The following is a 13,174-nucleotide window of genomic DNA, read 5'->3' as shown; positions in this document are numbered from 1 at the left end:
CAGTATATACCAAATAATTACTGCGAGATCTCGAAAGAACGATTGTTATTGAATGTAACTGCAAAATGCAATGAAATGACAAAGTGTTGCTTACCGTCTTCAAACTGACAGACGTATCCCTTCGGTTCACCACAATATTCATCATCAAAGTTACCTTTTTTCGATGGTCTGTACCTAATACACGAAAAACAATTTTTTGAAATACGAGTTAGCAATTATCATTTAATGTACATAATCTTACGACCAATTGAGTGGACAGAATAAGTTGCTTGATTTAAATAAAATACACCGTTGGAGTTGAAATACGTAATAGTGTAGGAAACAATTGAGCAGTTAAAGCAAATTTTTTTATGATGTAAATTTCCTGACATTATTTTTTGACTTCCATAATTTTATGTATATCAATTGTTCAACGGCTGTACTTACCACAACTGAACGCAACTCTGTCCATTGCTGTCCTGTTTATTATTATCAATGGGTTCATTTTTTTCCCAGGCTTGGAAATCGTGGCACTGTTCGTGCACCCACGACAAATTTCAGGTTGTATTTTATGTCTGGATGTTTTGGGATCACTAGCATCATGTAGACCAATCCAGAATCCGTTGTTATTACAAACGCTATCGTCGGCTTGCGCACGGATCAATTTTCGTATTTCTTAGTGAGTTTTCTTCTTGTCAAGGTTATTGTTGTCAATATATTGGATTATATTTGTTTATTGTAGTTGTAGTTGACAATAAGGTTTTAAAAACCTTGAACGCCATATTTTTACAACATATTGTACTTTTTGATGATTTCGTTTTAATTTTTGGCTCGCATGAAAATAATTTTCCATTAGCTGCTGGTCCACAATTCTGAAATTTAATATTGGAAAATTCCGTGAAGTTATTTTCTATATGGTGAAAAAAAATCTTCTATGCCGTCCACATGCATAGGAAATCAAATGTATCATAAAAAACATATTTCGTATTTCTATTCGTAACTTAAAATCGAATACATAATACCTCGTTCTACAAACCTAAATTAAACTTTTTCAGTGTACTTGTAAATCATTTTCAGACTAAACAATATAACAGAAAGCCATTTGTTCCTTACTTTTGTAGGAACAAGTAATACACATATTTCGTTGAATTACGCAGATAGTATTGGCTTAAACAGAAAGTTGTTCATGCCATACAGAATTGAAAATAGCTAGCTGAAGAGTAGTTTTCATGTAATAATGTTCACCGCAAAAATATGTATGTTACCCGCACATCCGAAATATATTTAAGATAGCTAAGGATGCAATGTTAACGGAATAATACATATTTTCAGCATTATTGTTCGATACTGTATTTTCCACGCGCTTTTAATTATTGCGCCCTCAATAATGATAACCAGGCATTGATCGATGTTATTAAAGGAACATATGTTTAAGACAGTTAAGGATGCATTATGAACGAAAACATACGTGTTTTAAACATTATTCTTCGGTCATCCGTACTGTAGACCAGCACGGACTATGACAATATCAAAACTAATACTTTTCTATTTGCATGCGGCACATTAGTATTTGTTACATGGAAAATCTAGTGTGTGTACCAAAATAACAATGGTATTAGAGAATTGTTATTGATTCAAACTCAGATATGTACTAGAACAGCGTTTTTTAGTCAGAATAAATCAGTACAATGTTTTTATCAATATGCTGTATCAAATAATACTAACATGACATGTACTCCTACATGAATTCAGACCATCTCACCGAATAATCTATAATCTTTCGTCTATCAATTTGTAGCAAATAAAAAACAATGAATTAAATACATAATGTCTCGTTTGATAAACCTAACATCAACAATCAATTTTATGAGTTTACTTTTTTTAGTAGTCAAAACACTATAAAGGAACTCGTCAGAATCATTGTATTACTTTATAAATTTACTTGACAGGTGTGTTTTTTTGCAAGTAAAACTAGTGTTTACAGAAGTGCTTGTAGTATTCAACAACTAGTCTCTCTCAGAAATTGCGTGGTCGCCTGTGACGCAAGGGTGCAGTGTAATGCAAGACTCCATTCCTAGCTAGTCAAAACATTTTAATCTGTTCTTGGTATAGGATTGCAACAATAAAAATGTGGCTTCTCCGACCAACGCATCCACACGGCCTGGTCCTGTAGTTAAAGCTTGGGGGTTGTCACCTGCGCACGCTCGGGAGTCCCAAGCGATGATAATAACACACTTTAAAAACGCAAAGGCTCATGGTTAGACTATTGTTTGTAAACAATGACACGCTATGGCCATCTGATGCATGCCCAGGTGACGACTCCTCCGCTTTAACAGTTGAAATAGAACGAAGGTTTTGTGGAAACCGTTCCACGTATTTAGAACAACAATGTGATAGTAGTACAGATGGTACAGCGGAAGTATCGACCGACGCGCAGCCATGTTTGTTTTTATTATAAGAGGATGCTTACTCGCGTAATCATTCTATATTTGGAATTCGCATTTCCTAATATGGTAGGTGAATATACCCTGTAAAATACCGCTTAATTACGGCGCGCACTGAAACTAATGGCGTTACGGTGACATATGTATATTAATATAATTCATGCGTGTTCTGCTTTTTTCACCTACGTTACGTTTACTTAATTAGAATATGCATTATATCTAAGCAATACATATATATTTTTAGTCACGCGTGACTCCGAGAAAAAAATTAATCGTTTGATTTAGATTTTATAAACAGGTGGAATTATAGCGATTGGAACTTTGACACTTTTCATAAACCGTTAATATGTTTGTTTACGTGAGCGTTATAATTTCGGTCAAATATAGTAGTCGGAATGTAATTATGATGTTACAGCCGGTAAATATAATTTTAATGTCGTAAAATCGGTTCGAAAGTAGACCAGGTACATATATACAACCTGATGTCAGTTGGAAAATATATGGTTAAATACCTACATAAAACACAATTATGTCATATGCATAGATCACGACATTGAAGAAAAAACACGAATTTTGGCAACTATCAATGTGTTCTTAGTCATACGATTAACACGATCAGGTTCGAGACTACATTAAACAAATGACTGCCAAATTTTCATTCTTCACTCTGATGTGGAAATAACTATTTACAAAATCTTATTGATATTTATACAATTTCAACTCATTTAACTTTACCTTAAGTGTTAACACGAAGTAAAAGAAAGGAAAAATATATATGTATGTGTCGCCATAGGTTTATTACAACACAACTTCATTTTATTTAAAAGCTTGTTATCAGACGGGCAGGTATTACCTCTCGCAGCCGTTTGAGATTCGGCAGTACATGAAGGGCATTGGTTCAAATCAAACGCCATTTGTCTCATTGCATTCTGGGAAGAATGATAAAACACGAGAAGTGTAGATGTTGTCGGGTGTGACAGTCGTGGATGTTTTTGTCACACAGTCGAGAAATTCCATACTGAACATTTGTGAACGCAACTGCACACATATTTTATGCTAATATGGGATGCGTCGGAGCGTGTTGAGTGTGTGGTGGGTTAACTCATACCATTTATCCAGGTTAAGTGTGACTGTCAACCCTAAGCAACAAGTAAACACATGAGGTCGACTGACGTGTGTGTATATCAATATGAAAAAGTAAGAATGCACATTGATACAAAAGATACTACACACATCGTTGTTTGTTAACTAATATAATAAATCTATTTGACTAATGTACTGATTTACAATGGCAGCTTACAAGTTATGTACCTTCATATAGCATAGTCAGTTCACAAAGTTATGTACTGTTACTATAGCGATTACATTCTGCATATGAATAAAATCATAACAATTTACACTCTGCATAATTACAAACATACATATGTTGATTAAATTTACTGATTTAATAAGCGTATACTTAAGCAATAACCTCCCGCCGAAGGCTGGTATACCACGAGATATTGCACAATTCACGACATATATTCACGAGCTGAACGCGAGTGCATATATGGTGTCAATTGTACAATATCAAGTATATTGAAAATTCCAGTATATTGACAATTCGATAAATCCAGTAAAAAACATGAATTTACTTGCATCTACTATAAGATCATGATTATGGCCCTTGAACATGAATATTTATAAGAATAGTATGTATTTTCACACTTAATGCATACAAACATTACATACACAACAGAGTTAAAATTGAATACAAACTAATTTTTATTCTGAAACGTATCAACAGTGAAAAGAGCAGTGCAAACACAAAATAGCATAACAAAAGATGGCCTTTCTGACCTTTTATTGACTGCGTCAACGCTATTTGAACTACAGGGTCGAGTACAGTTCATTAAACAACGCATTTTCCACGTTTTAATTTCGGTTTTTGTGACTCATCATACTAACTATGGATATTTGACGTTCAGCGGTACTTGGCTCGACGGAAATTTGAGACGAGGCGGTAAGCGGTCTGGTGGTGTATCTTGTCCCGACTTTGTTATAACCAAAGTTTTGTGACAGTATGACTGACAAGTTTTGTCGTTGTTCTGGGGTAAGTTTGTTGGTGTAAGATCGGATTCTCGCATCATCGTTTTTGTGACATGTACATGATATGCCATTTCTCAACCCACGCCGAGAGAAAGACTGTCGTTGGCGTCGCTCTAATACAGTGGTTGGTGTACCCTCGGCACAAATCTGTATCTTTCGAAATTACCTTTATCATCTCCTGTAATTTATTTACCCATAGTGGAGAATCACAATATCATATATCGTCGTCGAATTCTGCATTGTCCCGTGTTCTTTGAAACTGATGGCAATAATTCTGGTGCAATTTCACTGCAATTTTGTCAGCTAGAATTCGAACGCCGCTACGTGACACCGGTTGTTATTGGTGGCATACATTTTTGCCTGTGACTCGTAGTATTTTTGAATTTGTCTGTGTCCTTCAATCCCTCAATCTCATCTAGTTGGTCACCAGTTAAACTTAAAAATCATGTTTTCATTGTTGGAGGTTTGCAATCATTTCAAATTCACAACACGGAGAACACGCGTTCTGGCGATCGTCTAGGTACCTCACGATGTTGAGGGACAGTGGTTTAGTTTTGTGTGGCGAACGACAATCACCCAACGACCAACGCTCACAACTTGGATCCCGCCATTAACAAAAGAAATATTATGGTTATATATTTTTTCAAATGTTTTTAATTCGGTGTTTTTCAATATTTTTTTTCAAAATTCAATCACTATATTTCCCTAAAAATCAAATAATACCGGTTTTATGTATTTCCGTATTAAACCTGTAGTCAATTCATGTTCCAGGGCCACTTGGTTCAGCCGTGCATTATCAGCCAGTATACCAATAATTGCATATGCAAATATTGTTTTTAGAGCAATCAAATCAATAGATTAACACCATTAATATAATTTGTAATAGTACAAATTTGGCCATTTGTACGTGATTTGACTATTTGACTATGGAAGGTGATTATAGCATCTAGATTTAATTTACATCCACCAATATGCGAGTTGTATACATTTTATTATGGGTAGTTATAAAATGACCACTGAATAAAGATTATGCAAATAAGTCATTCTTAGAACTTGTGTATTGTACTTAGTCTGGGGAGTTTAAATTATATAGCTTCTAGAGATGTTAAGTTTTCAGTGCAACGTTATTTCTTTGGGTGTATGGTCTTGCTGATAGTGTAGTTTGTTTTCTTGTAACAATGCGTCAAACACAATGTTCGCCTACTCAACTATATTACACTCTCGAAATGATTGCCTGAGAACAGACCGCAATATACAAAAAAAAATGATCGTTCGTGCGGAATATCCTTACAACAACACAATGTACACTCAGCATACCTACAATATATTATCACGTTTTTTATCATACGCGAAACCAGTACCAGTAAGAGCGATTTTTGACGGTTATTCAGATGTTTTTCACTCGGCTGCCACTTATCAAATACAGGCTGATTGTAATTTTCTTATTTTCTAAAAAGTTCCGTGGTGCGGCTGTCGTTTAACATCACTCGTGATATTAACTAGGCGAGTTCGTAGCATCTTTTTAAATTCTACCCACAAGCCCCAGGTATAATTGTGTTACACCGTATTTGAAGAATCTATATACATTTCAAACATCAATTTTCACATTATATTCTTTATTCTCATTCAAAGCAAACCAAAACATGTATAACTATATAATATACAACGAATCGTATAGGTATACAGATTGAAGATTCCATTTGCAAAAACGTCGAACGTCGTGTCGCTTACTTTGGGGAATCCATCTAAAGAGTTTGAGTTGGTTGACACGTTTATTGCGATATTTCCATCCGCATTTTTTCATGTCTTACTCCACGGCTTGATTGATACAAGGACATTCTGCAATACAAAACATCGCAGTGATTAACAAGACTTTAGCACAAAGCTTGGCAAGATCGATGCGATTGCCTATGATAAAAGCTATGGATGACACAAACTGTCATATTTTTATTTGATTCAAACAAACAGTTGCTGGGAGACTTTTGAATTAATGCATTTATTGGATGTATTTGAACAAATGGCCTCTTGGTCGAATACGGAATGTGATGTCTGTGACATAATTTTGCCTACCTTCTTTAAACTGACAGACGTATCCCTTAGGCTCTCCACAATATTCATCGTCATAGTTACCTTTTTTCGTTGGTCTGTACCTAGAATACAAAACAACGTACATGCAAATATAAGAATGATTTCCTGAATAGAAATAGATTAATGTTTTATACAATGTTACGATTATGACTAAGGGTAATAATGAAGTAGTTAAAGTAAATTGTCTTCTAATGTATTTCTATTTGACATAACATGAAATGAAATGAAGAGCAAAGATACATAGATATTTAGAAACATTTTTTGACTTGAAAACTCGCTCAAAATGATAAACACATATCGATACGCGTAATATTAAGTTGAACATTACTTTCTGAGCCTCAGTGGTGTAATGTATATTAAACATTATTCCACTAGAGTGTGTAGAGAGAGTGTATTATCTATTGACTACATATACTTCAATGTACTTACCACAACTGAACGCAATTCTCTCCATGACTGTCCTGTGAAATGTTATCATTAGGTTGATTCTTCTCCCACACCTGAAAATCGTGGCACTGTTCGTGCACCCACGAAAACTTTTCAGGTTGCATTTTATGTCTGGATGTTTTTGGATCCCTAGCATCATGTAGACCAATCCAAAATCCGTAGTTACTGCAAGTCACATTGTCAGCGTGCGCACGGATTAGTTTTCGTATTTCTTGGTGAGTCTTCTTCTTGTCGATTGTCGCCAACCAACCACCCATGCTTTCACACTCATCCTTAGCCCACTGCCAGTCTGAATCCTTAGTTCTGCAGAATACTTCATATCTCCAACAGTAACAACTTGTATAGTCAAATACTGTAGAAATGAAAATGACACATGACTACCTGGTGGTATATGGACGATAACTATGTTATAATAATTTAATAAATTATATAAGGTTGTTGATTTATCTAGTATTGTCAATTTCATTGGTTTAAATAATAAAAGATTATTATTTCCAACACTATTGTGTTGCTTAATTGACATGCGACCATGCGTAGTATGGGAACTAGATGAAAATTCTCACCTTCTGAATTTCCGGACGGGTGTTGAGCATATGTAGCACCGGCAAAGGCGAGAAACGTAACAAATAACAGCATATTGTCGTGCTGGGTGGTTTCTGAAGGAAGATATAATAGACGTGAATGAAAAGTATCATACAGTGGTATGGTATCTCATGTCATGTACATAGAACGATGAAAACTTATAAGGTTGAGTAAGAATTTGAATATCAGCAACAAGTTGACGAACTACAATATGGTTCATGGCTGACTTTAGTTACACACGTAATATGTAATATCGAGTGAAACAGTTGTTAAGAAATGTATGTACTTATGTATTTATAACATCAATATATAAAAACTTCTCTTTTCAGTAATAAGTAAAAAATGGTAAAGCGATGCGAATATTTTATTGTAATAACAGTATTCAATACCACAATAAGAATATACAAGTTCAACTTATAATTAATATAAATAAACGCTTTGTGTATATTTATTAAAGCTTTATTTATGTCCTAATGCAGGCACTTTATTGGTACACATATATGCAAAACAAACTGATGCGGGCGATGAAAAAAAGCGATTTTTTTCCCTAAGTGAATTTGCAGATTTTAGATATTGTAGTTTTATGGATTAATACTACACATTTTTGTATAATACTGTATGTAAATAAATTAACGGGCAGGCGTAGCTACATACAAAGTTTTACAAACACAAATTATAGTTCTTACCGGAGTGAACTGCAGCTGAGCTGTGTTGCCAATGGTATGAGTATTTCCACACTCTGATGGCCTTTTTATACAGAAATAACCGTGCTACGCAACATCGATACAATACAATACAGCGAATATTCGGGGCGTTGCTTATCCACTTTCTCATCACATGAGAGTGCCATATTGACCAGTGTTTCCGGGATTCATGGTTATTGTTTCAAGTGTATTTTGTTCTCTCGTACTCAAACATCCGACAGCGGTCGTCACATTTCACTTTGAAACCATATTGCATTTGACTTCACGGTCGTCTACTTTCACAAAACCAATCGTTTCATTTGTTTCAGATTTCTCCTTTTAGATTTTATTTGTTTAACAACTTTCATGTAGTAGACAACATCACTTCAAAACCTTGAACACCATATTTCCCACAGTTTGCACATATTGATTTTTAAAGAATACGTTCAACTCTTTGCGTCGCGTAAAAATAATTTCCTATCAGCTACAGGTCTGCATCAACATTCTTGAATAGCTAATATGGGAACAATTACTGTCACAATTATAAATGAAAGTGATGAGTCGGGTGTGTATTGTTCGCTGTGTGGTCAGGATAGCGGGAGTAGGATTCTTCAAGTCGGGGAAACTCACTTAGCAGCGGAGGTACAGTGATAGTTGATGTAAACCCATTCAATTACATTTATGTGCAGAGACAGGAAACACACCAAGATTTAAAGGTTGCTTGAAGGTTTTTTTTTAGTATATAATCTCACCAAGCTAGTTTGTCCCTACTAAAATTACTACGAGGAATCACAAAACTTGGGGTGTAGGCTCTCGGCAATCAGGCAGGTGATTCTCTCGCAAGCAGACAGGAGTCTTCCTTTCGTAGCAACCGGGTGTCGCCTTATATCAGCAGACAGACACCTCCTCACAAAAAGGGCCGTTGACACTTTCCCAGTTTTTCCATGGAGTGCGAATACAGGTCACAGCTTGGGTAATAAAGTCACAGCTTGTCCGGTAATAACATTTCAAGAATTTATGAAACATCTGCAAACTAGTGTAATTCTAATTCTAAGTCAAATTGAAATACGTATATATTTTATCATTTGTGTGTTAACAGCAACCCATAAATGATTTGGAATGTATTTTAGCTATGTGACCATACGTGAAAATATTTTGTAAATGGTGAAAAATTCGGATATGGCGTACAAATGGCTAAGAAATCTTATGTATTTGCAAAACAAACAAAAACTTTTGGAACTTAAAATACAAAGCATCGAATACATAGTATCTCCTTCTACAATCTTGCTATTAACATTTGATTTCGAGGAAATTGAATATATATATAATCATCAGAATCATATCGTCCTTCATACAAAAATACTGTACAAACAAAATTTAACAATGATTTGTTAAGGAATAAACCTAGTTTTATTGAGGTGCATCTAATTTCAAATATATGAATTACGCATATATACGCATTGTGTTCGAATATTGTTTCGCTTGAGTATGAATTATGCAGTTCATGGTAGTATAAAAATTCACTTTATGTCTATCGTAAGAATCGTGTTGCAGGAATTGCACGAAAATGTTATGTATTTTATAACAACTGTTTTTAATACCACTTCTTTCGATTATAGAAACAGTGCGCCATCATCAATGATACCCGGAGATGCTCATATGAACAAATATATCTGTGCTCTATTATCACGTATCCTTAAATATAGTCATTACAATTTATTAGTTTATGCGGTACAACGTCGTCTGCCTGCTTTAAAATTGTAGCTTGAATCGTATATTGTATGGTCACTTGTGTGGCAACGGGAAGGAGACATATGTGTAAGCCAGCCGCACACTTCCCGTCTAGACACGCCCGAGATCCGTAGCACTGTGCATGGTTCTACGACTAGGGAACAGTTTTTATTGGAGAGTTCTTCAGATTAAAGTAAAAACAGATCAAAACATTTTTAAAACGTTCGTCTTTCATAGGATTGTAGCGCTAAAGCATCCTTTAAGAAAACAAGTTCATCGATTTGTTCGCGTCTTTCAACTACGGTTGTTTACATAATACCCAGACAAAACTGACATCTAAGCAATAAATTTATATTCTTGATCACGGGTACGTGTACTTGTACTGCAGAAAACGCCAGAACATGGTTTTTGAAACACAAGAACATGATCAGGTTCAAAACTACAGGAACACCAATGGGTGCCCCACCTTCACCTTCCACTCTGATGCGGGCAAAAACGAATAACACAATTATATCGATTCTTATACCATTTCAAATGATTTAAAGGGGGAACCGCTCAATCCCATAGATTGCACCAAGTGTTCACAGGTAATTAACTCCGCCTCTGTCCACTAAGTAAATGAATGCTTATCTTTCTCCCTGTCCGCTAATACCACAAACTGATATAAACATCCTTTGAACGGATTACGATTACTTGTTTAAATATAACATAACAATTGAATTTCAAACCAAGTACATATTAGGCAGTTCGGTCATTTGCGACAAACACAGAGCTATATGCCATGATTTGAAACATCGCGCGCTCCGTAATATATACATCGACGGGCAAATATGCTGCGGAACTAACCAAATTCAAGTTGATGACGGCCCATAAGTAAAGACAGCAGTCAACCGGATATTGAACACAAAACCAGATTGTTGCTAAACGGCCACGAAAAAAATCGGCCGACTTGTCTGTTTCCGTTGCGTCAGTCTATTGACAGTATTGATCTCGTATACAGTGAAACTGAGAACAAACATTCCTATGCACATTCCGTATACGTATACTCCTCCGGCCTGCTAATATAACAAGTTGGTAAATAGCTCTGGTCAAGGACTTCGGTTCTCATAATTCAGTCGCAAATCGATAAACAAAACGTGAATTTACTATTGCCCTCAAATTTCCATAAATTTCCATAAAATCCACAAATTGGTATAGGAGTTACTACATGGAATTTCCGAGTGGTGAAATAACAAAAGCATAAGTAACAAGCCATGCATGGCACAGTCCCCGTTAGTTATCGAATTTAAGATACATAGTTTTGTTTATAGTAATATAGCTGGAATATAACCATGTCAGGAATATGATTATTTAGATTTTTTTAACATTAAAGTGATTGTATCTGATCGTCAAACAATTACTTGTCCATATTGAGAGATATTGCTCTGGAACAGCATTCAAAGTCAGCCATTTATATAAATATAATTATATATATATATATATATATATATATATATATATATATATATATATATATATATATATATATATATATATAATTTAAACATAATCAGTCAAAGCATGTCAGAGATATGGCTCTAGAAGCCCGATCATTAAAATAAAATGGCCACCCGTCAGTCATTTTGAATCCGATCTGAAAAATAAAATGATGTGCATCAGGAACTCGTAATGTCTAATATATGTACCAAGTCGAACGAAATCCATTCATAAATGCCATAAATGCTTGATATTTGATGATTTTTAGCACAAAAATGGCCACCATTCGCCCATTTTGAATAGGATCGTCACACCAATATATCTGTATATCTATGACATGATGTATAATGAATATTTAAAATTTGAACATAATCAGTGAAAGCAAGTCAGAGATATGGCACGAGAACCACATTCATTAAAACAAAATGGCCACCAGTCGGCGATTTTGAATCTTATCTGTTAATCAAAATTATTTGCATCAAGGTCTATAATGTCTAATGTATATACCAAGTTTGAACGAGAAATGCTTGATTTTGATGATAGTTTAGCACAAAAATGACCGCCATTCGGCCATCTTTAAGCAAATCGTAAACAAATTGATGTGCATATGTATAATGTCATGTATGATGTATGTGTAAAGTTTGATTATGATTGGCCCAGGCATTTCTAAGATACAGGTCCGGACGGAAGCACGGACGCGCAAGGGTCAGAATATAAGTCCCCGTTTTTGGACTGCGTCCGAACGGGGACTAATAAAAAGGCGCCGCTACATCACGGGCTCATCTTGTCTGTGTCTGGAAAATCAAAATGTACAGCCTTTTCTTCCGTGAAGGCTAGCACGTATGTGCAAGGCTGGTACGGGCTTGTATCTCGTGTAAGATTTGAGTTCTTGTGGTCTAGCGGGTGAACGTGGGGTTGACTTTATAGTCAAAATCAAATGAGCGGCGAGAAAGAGAAGAGCGTTCTCTCAAAACTATTTTACCGTAGACTCAAATTTAACGCCCAATCTACTGCGTTGTAATTATAACAAAATCGACGTTGTTTCAATATATGGCGCGACTACGTCTACTGGTCATGCTAGGCAAAACAAATGGACACTTCTTGTTGAGTCGTTTACAAACTTTTATCGATTGTGCACATAAGTTGAACCCCCTTCGCCAACTTTATTTACAGGCCAGTACTGATTTCTATGAATTTCATGCTGGCTTACGAAACACGGGGCCTATTGTTTGCTGGCAAGTAAAAACAACTAAAATGAAAGTGAATTAAAAAAATCATTTTCTTTCGGGCTCTCGATTTTGTTGTTTATTATCATTGCACGTTATGTTACTTATTATATTAAAAGAAACGATATTACATCTTTGTGTAACTTATTCAAATGAATAGTAATTTTAGGTAGCATATAGTTAGTTGAGTTACGAGTCTGGCCCAAACCCCCTCTCTCCACTGACTGGTCTTTGGTTTCAAACATCGCTTTCTCGATCGTCTTCTCGATGATGTGGCTTTTGAGTGTTGCTTTGACTTGGGTATTGTGTTTTACATTCCAACAAGAAATTTTCGCGTGTTTTTAATTTCGCGCATTTGGACTAACCGCGAAATTAAAACGACGCGAATAATTTCTACTTCTACAGTTATTGCAATGGATATCTGAAAGCC

General features: G+C 35.4%; 1 protein-coding gene across 1 annotated transcript; it reads right to left on the bottom strand.

The window, feature by feature from the left end:
* Positions 1–6,106: 6,106 nt before the first annotated feature.
* LOC144356976 (C-type lectin lectoxin-Thr1-like) lies at positions 6,107–8,346 on the bottom strand. Its single transcript, XM_085506119.1, has 5 exons — positions 8,315–8,346; positions 7,610–7,702; positions 7,029–7,398; positions 6,582–6,661; positions 6,107–6,350 (listed from the first exon to the last, which is right to left on the bottom strand). The coding sequence occupies exons 2-5, from the start codon at positions 7,680–7,682 to the stop codon at positions 6,319–6,321; spliced, it is 555 nt and encodes a 184-aa protein (XP_085362245.1). The 5' UTR covers positions 7,683–7,702; positions 8,315–8,346; the 3' UTR covers positions 6,107–6,318.
* Positions 8,347–13,174: the final 4,828 nt, after the last annotated feature.

The sequence above is a fragment of the Saccoglossus kowalevskii genome, chromosome 12, assembly GCF_978046115.1.
Source record: "Saccoglossus kowalevskii chromosome 12, keSacKowa6.1, whole genome shotgun sequence".
NCBI classification, from domain to species: Eukaryota; Metazoa; Hemichordata; class Enteropneusta; family Harrimaniidae; genus Saccoglossus; species Saccoglossus kowalevskii.
This window is presented reverse-complemented; position numbering and strand designations above follow the sequence as displayed.

What these genes read in the sequence shown, in the direction of transcription:
- LOC144356976 (XM_085506119.1), bottom strand. Translation starts at nt 7,682, where the DNA reads ATGCTGTTATTTGTTACGTTTCTCGCCTTTGCCGGTGCTACATATGCT. An exon ending in GAGAATTGCGTTCAGTTGTG is followed by an intron (nt 6,662 to 7,028) that starts GTAAGTACATTG and finishes TTTGTATTCTAG; the next exon opens with GTACAGACCAACGAAAAAAG. An exon ending in CGTCTGTCAGTTTAAAGAAG is followed by an intron (nt 6,351 to 6,581) that starts GTAGGCAAAATT and finishes TTTGTATTGCAG; the next exon opens with AATGTCCTTGTATCAATCAA.